General features: G+C 39.1%; 1 protein-coding gene across 1 annotated transcript in view; it reads right to left on the bottom strand.

Moving 5' to 3' along the window:
- Nucleotides 1-25,727, bottom strand: part of LOC310640779 (VPS10 domain-containing receptor SorCS3-like) — a gene marked incomplete at its 3' end in the record, with an annotated part of 510,250 nt that extends 484,523 nt beyond the window's left edge. The window contains exon 1 of the mRNA XM_083363297.1: nt 24,339-25,727. Coding sequence (XP_083219423.1) covers nt 24,339-25,160 — 822 coding nt within the window. The 5' untranslated portion in view covers nt 25,161-25,727. The remainder of the gene's footprint in view (nt 1-24,338) is intronic.
- Between the last annotated feature and the right edge of the window lie 763 nt (nt 25,728-26,490).

Here is a 26,490-nt window from a genome sequence, read left to right as displayed (position 1 = left end):
TTATGCCAATTTAGCCTACATACTTTTATGCTCACTCTACAACAGCAAATGCATCCTCCACAACCCAACTGTTGTGAAATTTATTTAGGATATATTTTCTATTCTGTACTAGAAATTGATTTGATCAAACACATTGCTATTCCTGATCTAGGCTTTGTTCAGACAGCAAAACTGAATCTGAATACAAAGGAAGAAGTGTCAATAAAAAATTATGTATCCCAAATTCAGGCTTCTAAGCTTCCATCAGTTTGACATTATTCCTTTAGCTAAAGCACAGCTGCTTTGCCAAGCCATTTCTCTCCTACCTTCAGTCTGTGACAGGATAAATGACTTCAGCAATACTTGAAAGTGCTAGCACTTCTGATAAGAATTTATGAGTTCTGGCAGTTCGGGATGACCTGTTCAACTCTATTGACCTAAATAAGGAAAGTGGAAAATGAAAGTCCCAACAACTGCTGATTCCCAAGTCCCCTCCCCAGAATTGTATGCATGTCTCAAATTCAGCTAGATTCCAGTATGCAGTACTATTGACAACACAGAACTAACTTTTCTTCCATGTCCTCATGTATCTTTTGGTTAGTAAATGCTGAAGGTGCTAAAGCACTGTAGCAAGATGCTATCAGAGGAAGAAAAAAAAAGAATCAGAATCATTCATCAGGAGCAAAATCTGAGCCTGGCCAGCTTACCTGTTGTAAAAGACATCATTTTCTGATCCTTGTGAGAATTGGAGTAATCAGATGTTCGAGGAAAATGAGTCTATGAAGGCTCAGGAAAACAGTATAGTTTGAATAACTAACAAATCCAGAGCAAATTCTAGCCTTCTTATGGCTGATATGTTTGGGCCAAATTTCTCCCTTTGTAAAATGGGCCATGTCTTTTGATTAGTCTTGCTTCCACTTGATTCACCATAAAATATACAGTAGAAGAGGGAAATAATACAGGGAAGTTGGGAAAAGTATAAAAAAACCTACCGAAGCCTGCATGATGGTCTACTAAACCAAAGCCTTCTACCATGAGGTAGACATTTTTTTCCCATTCATATATTATGCTTATTCTTTAAAAAATACTTCGCAGGCAACTGAGGGCTGCAATGGGAGAGGTGGCAAGGTTCCACCCCCCACAAAGGCTATAACTTCTAAGATTGACAGTTGTCCAGTGCTCAGAAAGAAATGCAATATTTAAATGTGTTAAGCGTAACTCTAAATTAAAAGCCTGTTGATTATTTTCCACCCCAGATGCTGACTGATTCTTGGAGATTGGCACTGCTATTTAGCAACACAACTGCAGGGTGATTCAAATAAGATTGCCCACACGTCCCTACTCTACAGAATCAAAAATGAAGCTGTGTTCACAAATACACCAATCCTATGATTAATTGCAACATGGTTTACCATTCCGTGCAGAGACTGGTATCAGCAAAAGGAGGTTACAGAGACTGGTTCTTCTAGGTCCCTCAAGTGGGTTCTCTAGGTGCTACCCCATAATCTCTACTATTAAATCTTTCCAAAATTTGTGGGGAAGTGGATCAGTCTATAGGCTCTCACCATCACTCAGGAGCATACAGTATTCTCTCATTGTGCTTTATTCTGCAGGAAGAAAACAGACAATGCTCCTGTTTCATGGACTTTTTGCTGAAAGAAGAAACAAGTTATACAGTATGATGATTTATGGGTTCGAAGATTTAAGAAGATGTGGATTAAGTGAGGGGCTGAAGGGAATTGTATAATATCTAAAAGGGAGGAAGAATTACAGAATTGTAATTATCTATTGAAGAGAAGGAAGTCATTATATTTCATAACTTTAATATCTTTCTTTTTCTCTTTTCTTGCACTTTTTTCTTTCTTTTTCTTTGATTTCTCTTTAACCAAACTTCTTAAGAATTATGCATGTAAAAAAGAGAAAATCCCTCTGCTTTCATTCTACCTTTCTTTTTATAGCATCAGAATTACAAGGGTTGTTAAGCTACTTTCCTGGAAGAATGATATACCAGTATAATAAGATACAGTTGCTTATTATGTATATTAAGAGTTAAGCAACTAGTCTAGCCTAAAAGGAAATGGGAGAAGGAAAAAATGAAGTCAAGATTCCTAAAAACAGCAAGGATCTCACAGATACATACAGGAGGAATAAAATAGGAATAAGCATGCACAAATCATCATTATTGTCATCATCTAGTTCCACCTGGCTCTTTTTTTAATTCACCAATGCTAATCCAGGATAGGGGTGACTTTCGTGATGGAAGTTAAAGAAAAAGACCAAATATGACTGGATACCTCCCCGTTTAAAAACTCACCTGATACAATGGGAAAAATTTCCTGCAGTTGATTGGCTGCTTCAAGTTTTATTTTGGGGGGGGGGTTGTTGAATTTTGCCTCCTGTTCAGATTCATTGATTGATTAATAGTCTAACATCTGTACCTCTGGAAATGTTTTTCACCCTTTTCTGTAGATGCTAAGGGCAATGAAGATGCTGAGACTGAGGGGAAGGAACAAAGGAATATGGACTGATTTTGTTAGGATTTCCATGAATTTAAATAGGGAACTGGCAGGTAGAGGAAGCAAACAATGGTGGAAAAACAGTGGAGGACATGGGCTGGAGGGGTTCACAGAAGTAACAGGAAAGGAAGGCACTAGGAATATTACACTGTAATATCTGTCTAAAAATTATCTCTGGCAAATCTGGAAGAGCCAAGAGGCTTGGTTTGGTATGATTTGATTTACTCAGACCACAACCCATCCAAAGCCACACTATATTGATTCCGTGCAAGAAACAAAGCACATTGTTCACCCTGTGCACATTTTTAGATATTCTACTTCATCAGATGCATGAAATACCGTCATGCACCACTAATTTGATAAAGAAGGGTAGTGCAATCAAAACAAAATGGAGAGTAATTTCACTAATTGAATATTCCATCTAAGGATGAACCATACATTGATGTAACAATATTGGAACATTATGGGCTATCTCCTCATCAGTTTTAGTCACCATAGTTTCCAATCTATAAAAGCTTTTCTCTGTGACCTGATCAAGGGGAACTTGACCAAAATCTTAAAAATAATCACAATTTGTGAAAAAAAACAAAGCTATAATAATTCATAATGTACAGTATTTGCTTAGACTGTCAGCCACAGAATATTAAGGCACATACTATTCAAGACCTACTACCCAAATAAATTCAGTGTTCCTATCCCAGTGCTGCACAATTTCTAATCAAATTATCTATTCTGATCTCAGATAACCTGCCTTCTGTGATCTCCTCAATTGGAGTATCTGGGCTTGCATGTAAAATAAGTAATTACATTCATCCTAAGATATCTAATTCCGAATCCTACCCACATCCCCATATAGAAGATGATGTGGGGATAACATCAAAATCCCTGGTGCAAAGATAGAAAGCTGAAAAATTCTTGATTTTTGGCTGAAACTTATAGCAATCAGGATCATCCAGCATAACAGAGTGAGACCTTTGTAGAATGAGAGGAAAATATATCACTAAACAAGTAAGGCACCTATTTTCCTCTCCCAATGCAAAAACTGTTTAGGTGAGCCAGATTTTTGTTAGGAAAATAGTCAAAATAAACATTTGAACATTATCTTGGGGTGGAGGGGACCTGTTTAATTTAAAAAACCTCCTGGAGACTAGCTATCAATAAGTGGATTGGAGAAAAGAAGTATATTCGTTCACAACTATTCTCTTCAAACATTTGAACCATATCTTTGCCCCACTGCCAGAAATTTTCTAAAGCATTTTTTCAGACTTTTATGTTCACGTCTGAATTGTGTAAAATCGTAACAGGCAACATTTAGCCTGTGGAATGAAACTATGATTTAGGCAAAAAGAATTTACTGATATCTTTTATAGACATTACTTTTACATTTTGATTTGGTCTTTATTCTCCCACCCCACCTCCAAACAATGTAACATTTAATTAAAAAGTTTAACTTGAGGTCCTCTTCCCCCCCCCCCGATCTTCAGAAAGGAAGAATGAAGGCCCGTTTGCAGAAATGTACAGAGCAATGTCACCTGGCAATGCTTGTTAGCTAGCTTCCAAACATACCAGAGAAGCACAAATGAAAACTAATTGTAGAATGCCTGGCTATAAATCTGGATTCCAGAACAAAGGGACTCTAACGACATCTAGATAAATTACATGACAAGGCAGCCAAAGTTATCTTCTGATTAAAAAAAAAGTACTATACTTTTTAAGCAACATACTCAACATAACACATCTGGAGATATCCTCTGAAGAGTCTGATTTTATTCTAATTGCTTGAACTGCCCAATATTCCCATTGCACAACTACTTGAAACAAACATCTGCTGGTATATTTTTATGAGATGTCCCATGATTCTTATCAGCAAAATGAGCATTTTACCCTCATTTCTCATACAAATAACAATGCAAATTTTTAGTACTCATATTCCCAGAGATAAGTCCTGAAATAAGTCTGGTGAGACAGGTTAGAGCAACATTCTTCCTCTGTTCTCTTTTATTTTTATCTCAGAGGCAAGAATGTTTTCTTTTTAATTAAGTGACATTTTTCAGCAAGGATAATTTATTAGGGATTATCAGTCAATGAAGGGTGACTAAGACAATTGCCCTGATCCATTTCACTTTCTAGTGTCCTATTTTCTCCGTTGTGATTACATCTTGTTTTCTCCACGCCCCTCACCACTGGCTCCATCCGGTGGCCAAATGAACATTTTTGAGAAAGGTCCATACTATTGCTTTGCAGAGCTTGTAAAATTACCTGAAATTAGGCATACAAATTTGGGTGAAGGGCTACAATGCAGCCTTAGACATGGGCATTACTATCACAATGTAAGTTTAAAACAATTATCTTATGCACGGTAGGATCTTGTCACAGTGAATGGCAGAAGGCAGAATTCCATCTTCATCCAAACCTAGTAAAAGACCACTGAAGTGAGAGCAGATTGGTGCTACTGGACCAGTCCAGTCTTCAAGCACTGAGTTAGAAGCTCCCCATTCTTTCACTGCAAAGCAAGCCCATCCATGGACTTTCATGCATAAACTGAGAGATAGGGCAGTAGCACTCAGGTTTCTGTGCATTTCTAAGAATATATATGTATAGTAAGTTGACAGGACAAATTGCTTGATGAAAAGAAAGAGGTTTCACAACTACTGCATTCAGAGATTTGTATTTTTCAGCTCTTCTTTGGAGAATGGGATGAACAGTCCATTGTTTGGGTTTAGGATTTTGAATGCTGACAGGTCAGTCTGGTCAGCTAAAACAGAAGTTCACTGAGTCTGAAACTTGATTTACACAAAAGCAGACTATCAACGAAGATGCCCTTAGATTTTATATTAGAGATTATCATTGGAGCTGTGTGAAGGATCAGCTTCCACATTCCATTAATGGTTAAAAAGAGGGTAGCTGTATGAGCATCAAAGAATGATAAAATTCAGTTTTATTTGACAATGATTTTTCTTACCCAGTGTAATTTTACACTTACTTTGTCTCTTAAAAATTACTTCATTCACTAAAGTATGGAGAAAGTACAAGGTGCTTTATGGATGTTTAGGTATAGCTCCTAAATTGTTTTCTATTACTGAGCTGATTGAAAGCTTCATATTTCGTCATTAAGACTTGATTTATTTAATAATAATAATAATAATAATAATAATAATAATAATAATAATAATAATAATAATAATAATTTTATTTGTATACCGCCCTTCTCCCGAAGGACTCAGGGCAGTGAACAGGGCAAACATATAAAAATACAAAGATACAAGAGTTAAAAAAGAATTAAACACAATGCCCAAGCTAAAACAATAAATAGATATATTAAAAACAACAGTAAAATCCCAACCCATCCCCCATCAGGCCAGGTCGGCTTGTTCGAACAAGTGAGTCTTCAGATCGCGTCAGAAGGAGCAAAGGTCGGGTGCCATCCGGAGCTCAACCGGCAACCGATTCCATAGATCTGGGGCGCCCACAGAGAAGGACCTCCCCCTGGGGGCCACCAGACAACATTCTCTGACCGGTGGCACCCTGAGGAGGCCCTCCCTGTGGGAGGGTTATTAACTAGGTTATGCGGAATACACCACAATAGTTCACACAATCTGCTAAACCAAAATGAAGCATTTGCATTGTACTTCAGCACAAAATTTTAAGCAAATCAACATAATCTTCTGTGGCTTTGGTTTCTAATAAATGAAACATCTCTGGGAAAAGGGAGAAATGTAGCATATCCAGTCAGAATTATCACAACAATCATCTTTGAACAGTAGCTATAAGTGCATTTATCTCCAGTACAATGAAAATTAATAAAATTTCTTGGCAGTCCAGTAGCATCTATTAGCAAATGATACTGTTGGACTGCAAAGATGTCTTATTAATTTTCATTGTACTGGAGATACTGTATGTGCATTCATAGCTGCTGTTGAGTGTATTTATCCCCAGTACAATGAAAAATAATAAGACTTCTTTGCAGTAGCAGATAAAATCAAGAGACGATTGATAAAGGAAGTATATACTTGTCAATGGTTTGCCTATATACAGTTATCAGAAAAGTTTAAAGTGGATAAAAGATGTTATGCTTTTGAACAATGTAAGACTTCATTTGAAAGACAATTATGTACAAATGATGAACAAGATATTGCTAAAATGTATCACTTTTGTTGAAATTTGAAACAGAAGAAGAGTAAGTGAAAAAGTGTATGATAAAATGAGCTAAAACTTTAGTTATAATATAAAAATAGATCAGTGGGAAAATATGTGGCTGAAAGGATTAAAATTTACATTATGTTCCAATTATAAATACATTTTTTATTAAATAATATACTGATGGTATTTGTCACCAAAGAAATTGTTCAAAATGTATAAAGGCACCTCAAATATATCCTGGAAATATGAACAACATAAAAGTGATATTTTATTTTATGTAAAAAAGCCAAAGTGATTACATGACTAAATTGACTTTCTTGATTAACGTGTATGGTAAGCCCTTACAGACTTTTTGCATGAAACAGAAAAAAAAGCATGTATGCTTTACTTATCAGGAAAAAAAATAACAAAAAGTGAGCTTTTTGTAACTTTGTAACTATACTGATGTCTGCTAAAAATGAAATTGGAAGCTTTTTTCTATTTCTTTTTATCTTTTCTTTTTGCACTTTTGTCTTATTGTCTTTTTCTTTTTCTTTTCCTTTTCTTTCGTTATTCTGTTTTGGTTTGATTACTTCTTCTCTTTAAAACTTTTAATAAAATTTATATGAAAATAGTATCCATTAGTGATTGTTGAAGAGTTTATTATCAGCAAAAAAAAATCATTTTAAAACAAGCCTGAAGACTTTATTACATCTCAGCCAAGTTCCATCCTACAATTATACAAAACTTTCTGGGGATAAAGCAGTAAGCAACTGAGCTTGCGGTGGAAAAAAAAGAAAGAAAGAAAGAAAGAGAGGTAATATGAGACTAAAGAAATCTCCTTTTTAAAAAAATATTTATGATTCTTGGAACAGGTCCAGGTTCTTGATTTTAAGCTCAGACTATTATATAACCCCTTCCCTCCCCAGGAAGAAAGCCTTCAAATAAGGCGATTCAGTGAACTGCCTGCAAGAGAATTTCCAATATTAATATTTCAGTAATATCTATATTTCATAATGTATTTTAAGGCTCTCAATTTCATTTCCCACAGACATTTTTATATTTCATTAAATGTCCATACTCCCTCTAGTGTTAGCCTCTTTGATTCCTGAATCCCTTCTAGGAACTAGTAGAGTTTTCTTATTTTCCAGTCCTTTTGCCAAAAGCTACAAATACCAAAGGAAGGGTGGATGGAGGTCATCAGCCAAACTAATTAAGAGTTAATTTATTTTAAAGCAATGAATGTTTCTTTTAGAGATGGGTGCTTCCTATGAAATTGTGAATTGGATAATACAACTGTCATTTGTGTGAAGAGGATAAAACAATTTTGAGTGGAAACAAGTGCTTCCCATTGAAATATAACAACTGCTATTAAAAGATGCAGCACCAGAATTATATATTTGTTTCTTCTCTTTATGCATCTCCAGAAGGTAACCATGAAGATGCATAGCATTTGCCACAGTTGAATATTATAAATGTTTAGCATGTCCTCCAATATTATTGGTATAGAAGCAAATACTTTGATTTTCTTTTAAAGAATTGTGAATATAACATTCTAAGCTAAAAGTGTTATATGAAAATTATGGATTTTCCTGAGTAGTAGATTATCCAAGTTCATGCATAGGTAGAATACTTATATGGTACACACATGAATATATTTATGTCAGAAAAGTATGTCATTATCAAGCTAAACCAGGGGTGTCAAACTCACATTTCATTGAGGGCCGCATCAGCATTGCGGTTGCCTTCAAGGGGCCGGGTGGGTATGGTCAGGGTGGGCGTGGCCTACTGGGTGGGCATGGCTAGAGTGCGTATGGCCTACTGGGTGGGCATGGCCAGCTCTACATCATTCGCATCAAGGGTGCCTATGAGGGCCTGGGCAGGAATGGGACAGATCTGAGGGTCTCTGGCAGTAGGAGGGTCTCTGGGCCAGGGCCAAGGCAGTGGGGGCCATTCCCTCACTGTTTCCAGGATGGCTTCGCGGGCCACATGAAACCACTTCGCGGGCCGCATCCAGCCCCCGGGCCTTGTGTTTGACATGTCTGAGCTAAACTATAGTATTTAGTATACAGCTTTCCAATAAAAATGCCAACTTTTAGATTAAAATTGGAGGTACCATTTGCTTAAACATTTTAAATATTGTATCCCCTCTTTACCATATTTATTTCCTGTGCTCGAGAAAACCATGCAACATTTTTTTATAAATCTAATGTCATGGTTCTGACAGAGACAAATAAAGCAGAACTCCGAGGCCTGCAAATTTCTCAAAGAACATGTTTATTAGTTACAAAGTATTGGCACAGTCAAGACTGAAACCAAGTCTGGATACCCAAGTAACAATTTTCCAATACAAAGTTAAATGTCCCACACATAAAAGCTATGCAAGCAACTACATTCTCCAATATGATTATTTGGCGGGATTTTTGTGAAATGCCCAGTCTCTAGTCTCAGAAGCAGCCAATGTCCTTGGTTCCCATGGGACAAAAGATTATTTTGACTAACGAAGCACCTAGGAAACCCACTCCCTCTGTTCTATGTGGCAACCTAGAATGAGAAGGAAAATGGCTGTAGCCCTTCTCATTTGTAGAGTTGACATCTTAACTGATCCCCATAAAATACAATTATTTCCATTTTTAAAACAAACCAGTGTGACTTCACATTTTTGACAACAGAAGAAATTGTATAAGATGCTATGTCAGTTAGGTATACACTGTCTGTTGATATCTATCTGGCAACTATTTCACACAAAGGATATGGAAAGAAGAAAAAAGAGTGATTCTATTGCTTAAGTTGAGCCCTTAGCCACTTTGGCTCTGTCTATCACTCAGAGTAAGTGATTGGAGCAGCCTACAAGCCCTGCAAATAAGTGAAATAAAGAGATAAATTGGCCATTCATGGATCCAAGAATAAAGGGCAATGGTGACTGTGTGTACTAAGAAAAGTATCTGTTTGTGAGCAGACATATATTCATACATACAATGGGAGTATATACAAAGCATTATTGCTTTTATTGTTTGTGATGAAAGATTGTCATGATTAGTAAAGGATACAAGCTGATCAGAGATGCTGAATATGGTAGACTATTTCTTGGTAGCCTCAAAAGTGGATCTTTGGGGAAAACAAATATTTAAAAAAATAAAGTGAGAAAAAGTAAAGTGAAAAAAAATGTCTGCAGGAAGACGATAAATTAATCAGAGTCCTACATGAAAAACTGTTAGAAGACAAATTAATCTCCCAACAGAATGAAAAGAAAATAGATATATTTTAAGAAAAAGACTATGGAATCATGCTGGAATAGAGTGAGAAAAATTACGTTACAGAGTACCAAAGAAGGGGGTAGCATTACACTAATGGAAAACACAAAGAGGCTTCTTTGTGGAATGGTGGAATGAGTGGGAGATGAGGAGGAAATGTGTATATCAGAACGTATATTACAGATATTCCTTGATTTATGACCATTATTTTAATAGTAATCCAAAATTATGATTTCCTTGGAAAGGTTGCTTTAGGACTTGTAAAGCACTTCTGTCCATTGCAAAAAGTTTCACCATCACCACCACTTCCTATGGTCATGTGATCACACCCTGGGTGCTTGGCAACCTATTTGCACTTATGGCCAGTTGCCAAGCACCCTGCAAACATGTGATCACCATTTGCAATTTTCACTGCTGACTTTCCCAGAAAGTCAGTGGGGAAGCTGGCAGGGAATCTTGCAAGCTTTTATTGCATGCTGAAAGGACTCCTCACCTATGGAGACTGGCTGAAAGAGCTGCCTACTGAACAACTTCAGCTCCACATGAATCTGAAACACTCTAGCAGGCAACCCTTTTGCTCTTTTTTCAGAGTGAAAGGGTTGCCTGCCAGAGAATTTCACCTCTTCTTTAGCAGGGAGCTCTTTTGTTCAATTTGCTTAATGACCCAGGAGGTTGCTTCATGACTACAATTGAAACTGCTGGGATTGTGGTCATTGAGCAAAGCAATCATGTGACATAGAAACATAGCTAAATAGGAACCTGATGGCAAAAAAAAAACACCCAATGGTCCATCAAGTCTACCTTTGAGTTTATTTGATTTTTTTTGTTTTTTATTTATTAGTTTTAATTATTACTTCTATATTATATAATTTTTATTTTTAATTTTTGTTAGATGATGGACATGTGTTTATCCCAAGCAAATTAAACATTTCACTTAACAAGTGAAATGTTTAATGTATTATACCAATGTATAATACATTCCATTATACCTATACAAGTTGTATTATACCATTGTACAACACATACAATGAAAAAACCGTTACAATGAATGTAAGCAACGAGATCAAGCAACAGTTAAAATTATAAGAGGCAGTAAAATGCAGAGTGATTTTTGATGGAAGTAAAAGTTGTTTGGGAAGTAAATGAAAAGCTAAACCAGCCTCCAGCAGAGTGAATAAAAGCGATAAAATGATTTTGAAGGTAAGATGAAGTGATTAACTGCTACAACTGGTATTTTAAGGATCTGGATGAAAATGAGAATGGATAAATCAAAGAATGGAATCAAAATGATATGAATGCTACTGTCATAAAAATGATGAAAAGACAGTCATAAATTGGATGAAAAAGTTGAAAAATTGTAACGCTGTAATATAGATTTATTTATTTATTTGTATCACCCTGGAGTCTCCAGATAGTATAATTAAGAGATATTGGTGTGGTTTGCTTATGCCCACTTGATTGAAAGAATGTGCTGGCTTCGTTTCTGATAAAAAGAATCACAAGCAAATGCAAAAACTACAAGAGAAGGCTTTTTTAATGTTCTAGGCAGAATTCTATTTGAAAGGAGACAAGAAGTAAAGGAATTTATATGAGAAGAAACCATATTAGGTAATTTTGAACGGGGAAATGTATTAAATATGTCTATGACTGCTCTTAAAAAAAGAACAAAAGTCGCTTCTTTAAGTATTTTTTGCTTTTATTTTATTTTATTTTCTATTTTTCATCACTTTTTCTTTCTTATTTTTCTTCTGTTTTTTTGTGTTTGTCTTTTAACTTTGCAAAAAACATATTTAATAAAACTTATCCTTTTTATCCTTTAGCAAGAAATAGCAATAGCACTTAAACTTTGCAGCCCTCTCTAAGCAGTTTACAGAGTCAGCATATTGCCCCCAACAATCTGGGTCCTCATTTTACTGACCTCGGAAGAATGGAAGGCTGAGTCAACCTTGAGCTGCTCAGAATCGAACTCCTGGAGTGAGCAGTGAGTTAGTCTGCGATACTACATTTTAACCACTGCACCACCATGGCTCTTATACGTGGAAATTTCCTTATATGAAATTTACGAACGTGACAAAGAAAATGTGTTGATTCAGAGAAAGCACTTGATAAAGTAAATGTAGAAGGTTTACTATGCATGTGGTTGCTGAACATATAAGTACTATATGATAGAAGTAAAGCTATATGATGGGAGGATAAATTCAATACTTAGTGAATAGTTAAAAATATTGAGCAGGGAGTAAAAGAAGGACTTTTGATGCCTTGATTATCAAATATGAGTAGACACAGTTATACATAATTCTTTTAATGATGCTTGATTGCAACCATTAAAATAAATGCACTATTGGATGCAGATAATCCCAGCTAGGTAGCTGAAAAGTGAAATGACTTGTACCAAATGCTAGATGGCATGATGTAACAAAGAGGACAGATGAAATTAATCTATCAAGGACCAAGGCAGTAATGCCTGACATAGAAAATTGAATAAAAATAGAATATTATACATAAATGCTAAAAAACTAGAGCAAATATGTATGTGGTTACATAGATGTTTACTAAAGACAGGAGCATGAAAAGAGAAATTTTAAGATGGATAGTATGTGGAGTGAGGAATAAAATTTCTCAAATGAGCAAAAATGGCTGTGTTTAATAGCATGTTTCACATTTTTATAGAGAAGTGAGAGTTGGGCATATCAGAGGAATTTACAAATAAGCTGAATTGTAGTGAGAATTTCTTACTTTTTACTAGCTCTTTGTATAAAGTGCCTATGACCCAGTTTCAATCTTCCAGATATCCAAGAAGAACTACAGTCCCTATAGAGCTAAACAATGAAACTCCCCTAATTTTTTTTTCCTATCAGCTCTCAGTCAGTTTGAGAAAATAGAATTTAGTATTGGAAATTTTTTCAAAAGAGAGAAGATTTTCAGTGAAATTCCCATGAGTAGAGTTTGGCACTCATGAATGTATAAGAGTTAACCAAGAGATGCGCATGTGAGTGTCCTTTCTTTCCTTGTACAGCCTTTAGTCTTCAGCTTTCCCCATTGCAGCTGAATCCCAAAGGAACCCATCAGAATGCAACTCCTTAAATTTGTTTGCTGCTGTTTTCTTTCCAACAGCAGTGCTACTGCCACTGCTAAGTGAGCACGTCTTATGAGACATATTAGAAACGTCTTTGAATGTTGGCTTCAAAAAAAGGCTTAAATCCATTCACGGAAGTTATGGGATTCCTCTGCTGGAACATTGGTGGACTTCCTTGTGCACTTGCAGTAGTTGGCCTCTGTGAAAAAAGAATGCTGGATTAGATGGACCCTGGGCCCAAGTCAGCAAAGCCCTGTTATATTCTTATGTTTTAAAGCCAACAAATTTGATGGAGAATCTCAGAAGGCCAATTATGTTTATTGTTATAATTAGACTCAGATTGTTAGAGGTTGAGTATCTTTCCCAATGGAAGTTTATGCAATAATAGGCAGAAGTCCTAACTCACTTTAGAATCAATTGGATCTCCATTCTACATGTAACAATGGGGCAAGCAATGGGAGCGGTCATTGGGGCTCTCTACAAAAATAGACTTCCTCTCTAAAGTAGTAGGTTATGTAATATACACACAAAAACCCATGTGGAATCTAGGACAAGATTAATCCTATAGATAAGTCTTCTCATACCTGCTGCCTTCTAGGTGTACTGAAGCTGCAGCTGTCAGAACTCCCAGCCTGTTAATCAGGAATGGAAATAATCTTAGACAGCCATATTCACATGTTCTGTTAAATCAAAATCAGCAAGCCACATTATTGTATAATATTTTGCATAAATCCAATCAGTGTGGTATCACTGCATTCACGTGTTACGCAGTGCAAGTCTGGCCAGTTTAGCTTAATAAACAAACCATTGTTAATTAAATAGATAAGCAATCAATGTGAGCAGAATCCATGCAATGATAGCACACAGGAACCAGTGTTCTATGCAACAGTACTTGCATAATCCCTGTATCTAATTCCAGCTGCCAAGCTATTAATCCTGAGAAATATTTTTCTAATTAACATCATAGAAGAAAATCCTCAACAAACACCCTTGGCCTACAATTCTTTACTTACTTTCCTAATTGTAAGCTCCATAAAAGTAGGGTTTACTTTCATGTACATATGCATAAAACTGTTTTCCTGCAGTACAATTCCCCTTCTCCCCCCCCCCACCCACAACCATGGATGGTGGAAACAAAAAAAGTCTCCACATTCCATCTCGGCTAAAAGAGCTTCTCTCAGCAGATCTATGTATTAAAAATAATTATAAATATTTTCCCCTGCCACATCTTGCGTTGTTAGGGGCCTTAATTAAAAAACACCTGTCATACATTATAGCCCCATAAGACACCCAACCTGCAATTTGCTGAAGTGAGCTATATATAACAGCATCTGATTGACAATTTATACTTTAGCAATTTAGCAATCCCATCCAAACATGGCCATCCACATTTTTAATAACTATTACAGGGGGGAAAACAAGAAAAAAAGGAGTATGGTTCTTCATCATTTTATTCAGCAAAAGCTTTCTATTCTCCTCTGTTTAATCAAGATATGCTTCTATTCTCTGAGCAAAAAGTATCAAACAAACATGAACAAAGAACAATTAATTACTATTTGGGTTTCTCAGAAGCCCTCCAGATGCATGTATATAATTACTTATTTTCCTGAATAATTGTATTGTATATAATACTTACAGTATGCAATTAGCACAAAGAATAGAAAAACAATCTTAACCACAGAGAGGTAAAGCCATGAGGACTCAACTTTTTACACAACACACAAAAATAGAAATTGATGCATTTTCTGAAACACAGCAAAGGATCTTCTCTAAGCAGTCCCAATTTGTCCTATTCTGGAGATAAGTGTAAATATTAGTGTAAGTAAGTAAGTAAGTAAGTACATGTATGTAGACTTTCAATAAGAAGCCAAGATATTATGGGACCTTAACAGTTTATAGGATAGAGTGGGTCATATATAATGGTAAACTATAATGTACAGTAATTTATTTCACTTAGTGCTTATGTTTATCCACAAAAGAACTCTGTTGTGTGGTTTACTCTAAAATCACCTCATAAATATTCTACTAAGCAAACATCATATCATTAAAAATAATGTGTGTGTATACGTGTGAAACCTCCCTGGAGGACATATATGAGGTCCCCCTAACCAACCTGCTCAGAATGAAAAAAACTACTTAGATAAGCAGTAGAACATTTCAAACCAACACAAAAAGTCCAGTTGCCATGACTCAAGTTTCAGACAACTCTACTGGGATAACTGAGAATCTTCACTGAGATGAAATATATCAAACAATAGCCAGTGCTAACGTACTATCAAAGAACAATTTAAATTAATCCTTGGAAAATGATGTCATACAGAAAATATTAAATAAAAGGGAGGAATTGACAGCTGCCTACATTAAGGTTTGATAAATTTCATTTGGAAGAACATTCCATAACATGAGGGCAACAAAAATGATCCTAAATATACTTTATACAAGGATTTCCTTACTTGGCAGCTTTCAGTGGATTAGAATCCAGTTCCTATAGCCCTCACTCTATACTGCTGACAGCATAACAAAATAAAAGAATAACTGAGTTTTAAGGGACCTTGGAGGTCTTCTGAGTTGGAAGGGACCTTATATAATTTATATAATTTATATAATTTCAGACAAATGGTTGGTTGTCCAATGTCTTCTTTAAAACCTCCAGTGTTGGAGCACCCACAACTTCTGGTGGCAAGTCTTTCCACTGATTAATTGTTCTAACTCTCAGGAAATTTCTCCTTAGTTCTAGGTCGGTTCTCTCCTTGATTACTTTCCACCCATTGCTTCTTGTCCTGCCTTCAGGTGCTTTGGAGAATAGGTTGGCCCCAACTTCTTTGACATACTCTAATTCTAAACAATCATATCTTCCTTTGTAAAACAAGTAAATAGTGGCATATATAGTTTTATAGTCCTCAGCTGCTTCCAATGATTTGCGTGACCACATTCCACAGTGAAATGTAGACCAGTTAGCAACTCTTCCTGTGAAAAGATGACAAAGAAAACATCTACGCCTGCTAGAGCTTCAGCCTCCCTTCCCTGTTCATGAATACCTTGGCATTCTATAAAAGACCTGTTTCAATGTACAGGAATTCAGGATCCTTTTACAAATATATTTTTCTGTAATATCCCTGCTACCAAGTCTGGAAATATATATCATTGCTTTCCCACTTGCAGCTTTGCAACATGTAAAATTGCAGAGTGTGTAAAGGTCCCATTCCCATTCTACTGGATGACTTCCATTCCTCTATTCCTTTCACATTTCCTTTTTGAAACAAAGTTTATGTGTAGCATAAACATGTAGAACATAGTATCAAAACCCTAATGCAAAATTATTTCATTTATTCATATATATCACAGAAAACAATTTTATCTCCTCTCCTTCATGGACAGAAAAAAATTACCATGGCAATACATGCATTGATAAACAAAGGGTTGAATTACAGTAATATGTTCTACATACGGTATGTCTGAGGTTATCACTAAAAAGAATGAGGAATCATGGTGTCAAGCACACAATATGCTGGTTCTGTGGGTCCCAAAGTGAGTAGTTATTTTTCCATGAGGTAGCATACAATTTTAAGAAATTGTTATTAAATTATTCCTATTTTATTACTGCACAAAATCGTAAGCCACTCAGGATCAGGTTACTGCCTCCTCCTTTACAGGACCAATAGATCTATCTACTACTAACCCAGGTTATTATGGAGCAAAAATTAGTATTTTTTACTATTGCTCCTTTCTATGTCAGGGTATGACTGTTTGTATTTTGTAACCTACTTTGTATGTGGACCAGCTGTTTAAATTGTATTTTTTTGCTCACACTTCCCCTGATGTTTAATGATTTTATACATTTTATTGCCTTGGTTTATTTATTTTATTTTATAGTACTCCCAGTTTTGAGAATGCTCTCATAAGTGACTTTGAAATGAGACGTGATGCTTTGTCAACCAACAAATTAAATATATGCCCACTATCTTTCAAATGGAAGCATCAATATTGCCAGAATGTAGACACAGATATGTTCCGTTTAAAACTTCGATTTGGGCTCATCTTACTGCTAGTTTTGCTTTCATTTGACCTTCCTCACTTCCCTTTTTATATGAGAGGAGATACTCCGAAAGTTGCCACAGTATAGTTTTATAAATGGGAGAAAATCATATTATACAGTATGCACCGACATAATTTTTTAACATTGACTCAAATATTAATATTGAATATTTGGATATTAATTCAAAACAAACATTTTAATGGTCTCAGCCACTTTGGTCCAAAGATTTGCACATCCCAGCTTAATCACTCAAACAAGTAATGAACCCCGAACACTACCTTAAAAATGATATTCCATCTGCCTGTTTGATCTAATTTATACATTGAATTTCTTACCACACTCTGATTTTAATTGCATCTTGCTTTCTCAACTTTTATATTAATAACAGAATAATAACAGATAAACTTGGAGGTCTTCCAGTCCAAACCCCTGCTCAAGCAGGAGACCATATACCATTTCAGACAAATGGCTGCCCCAGTCTCTTTTTAAAAGCTTCCAGTGATGGAGCAGCCACAATTTCTGTAGGGAAGCAGTTCCATTGGTTTATTGTGTTCACTGTCAGGAAATTTCTCCTTAGTTCTAAGTTGCTTCTATCCTTGATTAGTTTTCATCCATTGCTTCTTGTCCTGTGTTCTGATGCCATGCAACTTCTAACAAAACCTTGTTTTCCTCTCTGTTCAGTCCTAATCTAGTATTTCATCAGAGGAATTCATGGGGTTGCACAATGGAATAACCTAAATAAGCAAAGTGTAAGGACTGCACTGAGAGATGAGGGGCATATAAATTTTATAAATGAATGAATACACCAAAAATCGATGAGCGTATCCAAAGCCTTCTCTTTTTTCCTTCAGTCAGCAAAGTATAGACAGATATCTGATTTCAAAACCTTAGAAAAGCTAAGGGCACAGGTTACACAACATATTGTAATTAATTACCCCAATATTAATTCAATTCAATGTTCTAGGTTCACATGACAACATCTTATTTCTCCCTTTCCTAATTTATAATTAAGAACCTCTTTCCATAACATTCTCTTTGTCCTGCTTCAAGCAAATCACATTATGCTGATTTTGGATTGACTTGCATTCCACATCATTGTTTTTTTAATAATGTCAAACCAGAGATTCATAAGCTAGTAAGAAAGCAGTGTGTAGCACCTGTTCTGTCTCAAAGGAAGGACCCAGGAACAGGATGCAGCGGAAGCAGGAGACTAGACTGGGAGTTGGAGTTTTAATGTCTGTGGTCACAAGAAATCATACAAAACCCAACTATAGATTGTTAGATGGGATCTGAATATGATGATAACTTGGATCTGAACACTAGGACAGGTCAGCTTATACTGTAGATAGCTAGATGAGCCTAGGTACTTGTTGTAGAGTTGGTACAAATTTGATAAAAGAATAGAAGAATGCCACTGAAAGGAGATGAAAAGGCTTTACAATGTGAGCAACTCTTAAAGACAAAATGGAAAGTTGATGAACAAGAGAGGCTAGTCCAAAAGAAGAAGAAAGCAAAAAACAAACTTGAAATAAGGAGAGGGATACAAAAATAGTAAATGAAAATCTCTTTATACTAATGTTCTGCTTAAATAGCAAAAAAACAATATCTTAGTGATATTAATGTTTCAGAAGATAGCATGTATACACACACACACACAGAGAGAGAGAGAGAGAGAGAGAGAGAGAGAGAGAGAGAGAGAGAGAGAGAGAGAGAGAGAGAGAGAGAGAGATACACCTAGAAACTGATCCACCCTACTTTTTCTTATAGCTTTCCAGATATGATGGACCAACTTCTATAATTCCAATTTGATCAAAGGCTGGCTGGGAATGATGGGAGTTAAAAATACAACACAAAACTGGGAGAGTTAATCTGTAGATTCTTCTGTACAGAAGTGCATATCATTTAGAAGGGATGCATGGATACATCCCACACAAGATTTTTTTTGTGGATTGTATATTAATATTGCCAAAATTTCATAGGTGAGAAATGGAAGCAAGCCAGATTTCAATTCCATTGTCCCATGCTATTGCAGATGAATGTGTAGACAAAGAAAGTGGGATGCCAGTGAATTAACTGATTTAACTAGAGCTATCTTACTGATACAAAATATTTATATATTCATAAGCAGTATCATTTGTCCTCTTGTACCTTCCCAGGTTAATTTGTAAACGTCTTCTAATTTGTTTTCAAAATAAATTGTCTAACAAATAAATCTGTTTTTCATTGTCTTTTATCTGCTTTTTAAAATCTTACGGATTTGTTGACCCTACTTTCTAAATTCCATACAGACATACTTTTTATTAACATTTCTAATGCACAAACGCAGACACAAACAGACACACACAGACACAGTATCTTTGTTCCAGAGAGAAGACTGCCAAAAGCCAAGCACTAATGAGCCAAACTTTTAGAAACAGAAAGGAGGTTTGGGTACATTCTACTGCCCATAGTGTGTATCACATCAGTATATTCAGTAGTGAAAATTGGGCTGCTCCAGACAGCATGACATAACCAGTAGTGTGAAGAGACACTTCTTTGTATTCCATCTTTGTATTCCATCGTCCTGATGTTTTGCATCTTCAAAGCGTTCAGGAAATAGTTCCCAACTGCAGACAGTAATAAAATCTTGTGTTAAAGCATACAATGGTTTTGCGATCTAATCTGAGTTAAATCACCATCTTGCTATGCTTCTTTAAACCAACTGGCTGACCTCCTCCCACTTCTCAAACAGGGGAGAGGAAAGGCTGCAGCAGACAAGAAAAAGGAGCCAGGCTTCATCGGGGAGTATTTTTCTTTCTTTCTTTCTCCTTATAACTTTGCCTTTTTCAGTCAGACTGAGCAAACTGGGAAATGCAGCCTAGCTTTTCAAAAAATATAGCCAATCAATCCTAAACATGATGCTATGCTTTCTCCCAGGAATAAGGGGAAAAAATACCCAAATTCTCAGCCTCTCCTTATTGAAATCGTAGATGGATATAATTTATTTATTAATGGCTCACTTGGTTTTTCTTTCATGCAAACACCAAAATAACCCATTTCATCTATGAAATGCAGCTTCTTTGTTATCAGATATTTCCACTTCAAATATCAAAAAGATCGGAATGCTACTGCAATGTACTAAACTACATTGCTTCATTTTGATTTCCTATACCATACAATCCAACTACAACCACTGAGAAGCACTTAACTTTATACTGAGGATGATACTATTTAATACATTTTAAAATGCTATACAAACCTGTTTCCCATTTTTTTTCTATGTGACTTAAAACTACCCCCACCCCATAGGGAGATGCATCACATGCAAGACATACAGGTTTAGACTCTTTGTAGTGAGTTACTGTACAGTGGATTTTTCTGACAATAGTGCTTTTAATTCCTGGAAACTTTTTTCATGTAAGTTAGTCCATTTCCATGGAGCTTTCTTATCAAGAAGCCTGTGGAGGGGCTCTGCTATTGCAGCCTGATGAGGTAGAAATGCGTGATAGAAGTTTAGGAGACCCAAGAATGCTTGCAGCTCTCCTTTTGATTTGGGCCTAGGAGCCATTTTAATGGCCCTCACTTTAGAATCAGTGGGGTGAATGCCGTTAGCATCAATTCAGAAACCCAGGAATTCTGTTGAAGAAACCCCAATACTACACTTGTTCTTTTTTAATTTGAGGCCTGCTTTGGGAAGCCTCTGCAAAATAGCCCTAAGCCAACTGGCCAACACTTCTGGGGATTCCCCTGCAATAAAAACATCATCAAAATAGGGGCAGACGCCCTGAATACCCTTGAGTGTACGCTCCATGATTCCCTGAAAAATGCCAGGTGCAACACTGACTCCAAACTGTAAGCGTTTAACTTGGAAAACCACCCTGTGAGTCACAATTGTTTGAGCTGCAGCTGTGGCCTCATCAACCAACAATTGCTGATAGGCCTGTGCTAAATCAAGTTTAGCAAAAATAGTACCCCCTTGCAAGGAGGCTAAAATATGGTTGACCACTGGGACCGGGTAAGTATGCTGCTTGAGGGCTTTATTTAGTGTGCATTTATAGTCAGCACAAATGCAAATTTCCCCGTTGGCTTTAAGTGGGGTGACTATAGGAGTTTCCCACTCTCCACCATCAACAGGCTGTAACACACCCTGTTCTACAAGCTTATCAATTTCTGAATCAATTTTATGTTTTAAGGCAAAGAACCCTACGAGGCTTAACTCTGATTGGAACTATGTTGGGATCAAGCTTAAAAGAGATAGGTGGGCCTGTGTATGTTCCAAGGGTTGAATCAAAAACATCCGCCTATTCCTCGCACACTGATGCAAGGTCTGCAGTTTGTGTCCAGTTTATGCCAGTAATCTGAATACCTAAGGCATCAAACCAATCAAGTCCAATGACTGCAGAGCCAAAGTCCAATTCCATCTTACATGGAACTCCTTGTAGCTCTACCATGACCTTAAGTTTGGGTTTGAGGGGGCGTTGAGCCCCGATGCAGCATACGCTTCTACGGCTTCTGAAAAATCCCACACTAACTGGACCCTGGGCTCCAGTACCTCTCCTAGTCAGTTCTTCCGACTGGTGTTTGGGTGGCCGGTCTCTCTAGCGGGCTCTGCAAACCACCGCAATGTGGCCTGTTCTTCCGCAAGCTCTACACGTGGCTGAATGAAATCTGTAGTTGGCGCGAAAATGGTTGCCGCAGCACCCTTTACATCTTGGTAAGAGAACTGCCTTGTAATTGTCCTGTTGTGGCTGGCTGTTGCAGTGTGGCGCGTTGGGTTGCTTTTGGAGTCGGTTGATTTCAGGTTCCTCTTCCTCGGAGAGTTCTTCAGTGCATTTGGCATCCTCATGGTGGACCATTTCTTTGAACTTTGTCAATTTGGCAGGCTGTACAGTTTGAACGGTACCCCCGGCAGCTTCGCCGGCCATCACCTCATCTTGTGCTTCAGAAAACGTTAAATTTGGCCTAGCAAATAGTGTCTGCTAAAGTGTTCTGTCCCGTAGGCCACAGACGAGCTGGTCTCGTAGTCGCTCTTCTAAATTTGAAAATTTGCATAGGCGTGCGGCCTGCCTTAGGCCCACTATGAACTCCGACGCTGATTCCCCAGGAAACTGCACTCTTTGGTCGAACTTGAACCACCAAGCCATCTCAGACATCTTGGGCTGGAAGTGCCCAGTTAGCCTCTTTTTGAGATCTGCGTAAGAGACCACATTGATTGGTGTCAGCACGAAAAGGTTCTCAGCTAAATCAAAGGTAGCTGGGCCACACACGCAGAGTAGCGTTGCGGCCTTCAGTCCTTCTTCCGTGATCTGATTGGCTCTGAGGTAGTTTTCTACTTGCGATAGATATGATGGCCATTCCTCCGGGTGTTTCATGTCAAATTCTCACAGTTTGCCAACCTTCAGCATTCTTTCTTGCTGGTTCCTGCATTCTTCCGGATCCTGCTTCAGGCTCAGGGAATGAGTCCACTGAGCATGAGGTTGCTAACGTAGTTGCTAGCTGACCTTGAGAGGGGGGGAAATGCCTCTTCCCTCCAGCATGTGCTGCCTGTCCCTCGAAGACTTCAGCTCTTTATTCGGTGAAGCAGGATCCCACCTTCGTCGCCATTGTTAAATAGCGGGTTCTTTGGTGCAGGAATGAAGATGTGGAACAGAGTACAGGATAACTCATTGTTTATTTCGTGCTGGAACTGTACTGGGGAATTGTCTGCAACTAGCCGCAATATATACTCTAGCCCCTAGGTGGCAGCCAATAGGTTTGAATCAACCATTGCCACCTGGAGATAGCCAATTGCAGCACAGGAGACTTGTAGTCTGGGTTGCTGGAGAGCCGTTAGCTGCTCCAGCAGCCCACATGGTGTTTCACAAGAGCCCAGTACATAACAGTAGACATGACACTTTTTCAAGACATAATAATGATTTTATATTTACTAAAAGTGGCATCTACAACAGGGCCCTGTAGAAGAGCATACATCCAACTCTGCATTTGCTAAAAAAAATGTTAAGCTGAAGATAGCATTTTCTGAAAATAAGTAGACACTAGTAAAAGTGTTGTTGTTTCTGATCACACAGAAATGCAGACTCAAACCTGGGACCACAAATGACCAATTAGCAACCCGGGAATAGGGAATATGGATCTATAGGTGGATATAGAATTTTCAAATCCAGATTTGTTCTACTGCTGATACAATAGATGCAACAATAAAATAATGAGCACATTGTGTCCAACAGGTTGCGTCCAAGTCTAACAAAATTCTATCCACTGCCAAAATTTTATAGCAGAACTGACCATAACATTTTTACATAAGTTAAGAGAAAATTGAACATTCTTCTTATGGTTGTCCTATAAGGATTATACACCCAGACTCAAGCTAGTTGTGTTTCTAAGATAACAATGTCCCTTTCATTGCTCTATCCAGCAAATGCATGGCATGTAATATTGCTCTATCCTCCAGTGCAGCTACTCAAACCAGATTTCAAGGGCGCCACCTTTTGATAAAACTGAGTTTATGAGAAGAAAAACAGAAAATGATTCTTAATACATAAACTATAGGAAATTGTAGAGATATTCTACTCAATATACAATGTATCTATGTTTGATAGTATGTATGAATAATTACTAGAATCATCAGTGGGATTTGTATATGTTTATGCATTTATAAATGTAGGAATGTATTATTTTTGCAGATAAGGAAAAGTTGATTCCCACCAATTAGTTTGAAAGCAACCTTCCATAGTGTTTGCTTCATTCCTTATATGGAAAGGAGAAAGGGGGTGTATCAATTCTTAATAAATCAAATGCCAGGTTGTGAACAACAGTGAAGGCCACCGTCCTTCTCTATGGCTCCCACTCCTCATTACTCATTTTCCAGCGCAGTGCCACTGAAGCCTCCTACCTCCCCCTCCCGCGCCATTACAAACGGGGAAATAAGACAGAGAAACCAACGGTGTGACTGCATTGTAAGTCAAGCAACAAGCACAATTCTCTTCCGAATGCAGTAGTAGTTTAAAATAAAAAGCAAAGAGGGGAAAAAAAACACACAACACTGCTAAAATACGCCGCCTGATCTAACTTTCCTCCAGCGGCCCCCAGTCATCCTTACTAACCACGGATAAAAAGAGCCACGACTTCCCTCTCCGTGGTGCTGATAAATAGAGCAAGTGCTCCGTGTGGCCCCTTGGCCAAATATGGAGACACTCGCGCGAGCTTCTCTCGCCAACCAGCACGGCGTCCGACGCAACCAGAAACTTTTGCACCTTGGAGTAACCGAGAAGCCACCGGTGAAGGTCTGCCGGATTTACAGAGGACACACACACACACACCGCTCCCCACCCTTCGCCCCTCTCGCCTCCCCCCCACCCCGGGCCGGCTCGTGGACTTACACTGCTGTTGTAGCCGGACCAGTGCACCATCGCCTGGTTGTGGGCCGAGTCTCCGTTCAGGGCAAAGGTCGTGCTGGACAGTTTCAACTCTTCGCCTCCGCCCCCGCGCACTTTGCCCAGCCGCCCTTCCTCTTTGGAGCCTCTGCCGTGAGTTCGGGCTCTCTGGCCGTCTGGCCAGGAGGCGTCCCAGCCCCCTCCTTCTGCTCCGCGTCGGTCCGACCCGAAGGGCTGCCAGTCCTCGCTGCTCCTCCGTGCTCTGGGGCTGCCGCCCGGCGTTTCGCCCACAGACACTCCTCCGGGCATCTGTTGCATCTCTAGCCAGACGGAAGCCCGGGAGCTTCCCCTGCCCTTCGCCTTAGTAGTCCCCAGTCGGTCGGAGCCGGCGAGATCGGGGCTCCGGCGCGCCCTCTCGGTTTCCTTCGGGGGTCCGCCGGTTGCTTCCTCGGGCGTCGCGGGTGCTGAGCCTTGCGCCCCCGCCGGATCGCGATCCTTTCGGGGCGCTCCCGGCGCTTCGCCTTCCTTCTCCTCCTCCGCCGCCGCCTCTCCTTTTTCTTCCTCGCCCGCTGCACCCCATCCTGCATGGGGATTCTCCTGGAGGGCTTCCCCATCTTCGCCGCCGCCTGGCCCGAGTTTCACTCCCCGAGGAACCTCCAGCGGTGACGGCAGCTGCGGCAGCTTAACCCGAAAAGAGGTGGGCGACAAAGACGACTGGAAACAAGATCTGCAAGTTATCTCAGCCCCGGCAAACGACCCAAATAAAAGCCATGCCGAGGCGATCCAAGCGACGCAGCAGCCGGAGGGCCAGCCAGCCCCTCTCTCCATGCCTTGCAGAGAGTTGGGTATGTATGATGAGAGGCGGGGGGGGTCCTTTCTAAGCGGGAGGAAGTGAGGGAGCGCAGCGGCCAGCGGACTGTTATTATTTTGCAGCCAAGGCTTGCTTCTTCCACCTTTTTCTCAGCCTCTGAGATTGAGGAGTAAGGATTTCTGGGGGGAGGGGGGGGGGCAGGGGATTTTGGATTTAAAAAAAAAAAGAAAAAAGAAAAACAGAACAAAAACAAAAAGTCCTGTAGTTGGATTCTGTTCTTTTCCCTGTTGATGGATTTTTCTCTTTCCCTTTTCTTTCTTTTCTTTCTTTCTTTCTTTTTTTTTAAGAAAAACGTGCTTTTCAGTGAAACTGTTCACGTTCGAGGATTTGATCAAGTAAGAGGATAGCACCACCGAGGGGAGGAGCTGCTGCTCCCGAGCCAAACGCGACGGATGAAATACACCCAGCAATTCACCAACCACGCTGCACTTTCAGCGGAATCCGGCGGTGTGTGCGCGCCCGAGCGGCTGCCTCGCTGCTAACAGGGCGAGTGTAAGGGAACTACACTGGCGCGCGTGGGCAGGAAAACAACAGCAGCAGACGACGAGAGAAGCCTATAGGAGAACCACCGCCGGGGATTTTCTCCTCGCTTGCCTGGCGGTGGAATAGGAAGTGAGGAAGCCAATGCCTCTGCCGAGCGAAAGGTCTTCCCCCCCCCCCTCCCTGTTTCTCTCGGGGATTTTCCAACAGCTAGGAAAAGGGTCGCCTGTACTTCCTCCGCACCGTTGACAAATCTCGGCAGAAGCCATTGGAGTAACGGGCGGAGATCGGTGCGTGTGCAAAGGGTGAGCCCTGACAGCGGGGAGGAGGGGGAAGAGGGCACAGCCGCGCGACTGGCACTAATCTATTCCCATGGGATCGGAAGTCACTCCGACGGATCGATAGCAGGCAGCTCCGTTCTAGACATGGGAAGTTGTAAGGGCAGCCGTAGAAAGAATGGCTGATTCCCGTGGAGCGTCTCTTCCCAACCTGGGCGGGCGGGCAGGTAGGCAGTGCCACCGCGTTTACTCGGAAGCAAACCGTTTTGAGAACTAGGGGCTTTAGCCCCACGTTTGTGTGAGGGTGCAGCCTTCCTTGGAGAGAGTCCCACCGCCTCCTAGTCCTAATCCCTTATTCCCGCCCCCCCCCACCCGCCCCCCAGCGCTTGCCTTTTAGCATTCGGGAAGCATCAGAAAACCACTCCTTGAGATGACAGACATCCCAACCTGGAATGGTGAGGAAATCAAAGGGTTTGGGAGATTGGCCATCATCTCGCCATAGAGATATACAGTAGGAATAGCTACGGAT

Source organism: Vipera ursinii (assembly GCF_947247035.1).
Source record: "Vipera ursinii genome assembly, chromosome: 5".
Taxonomy (NCBI): Eukaryota; Metazoa; Chordata; class Lepidosauria; order Squamata; family Viperidae; genus Vipera; species Vipera ursinii.
This window is presented reverse-complemented; position numbering and strand designations above follow the sequence as displayed.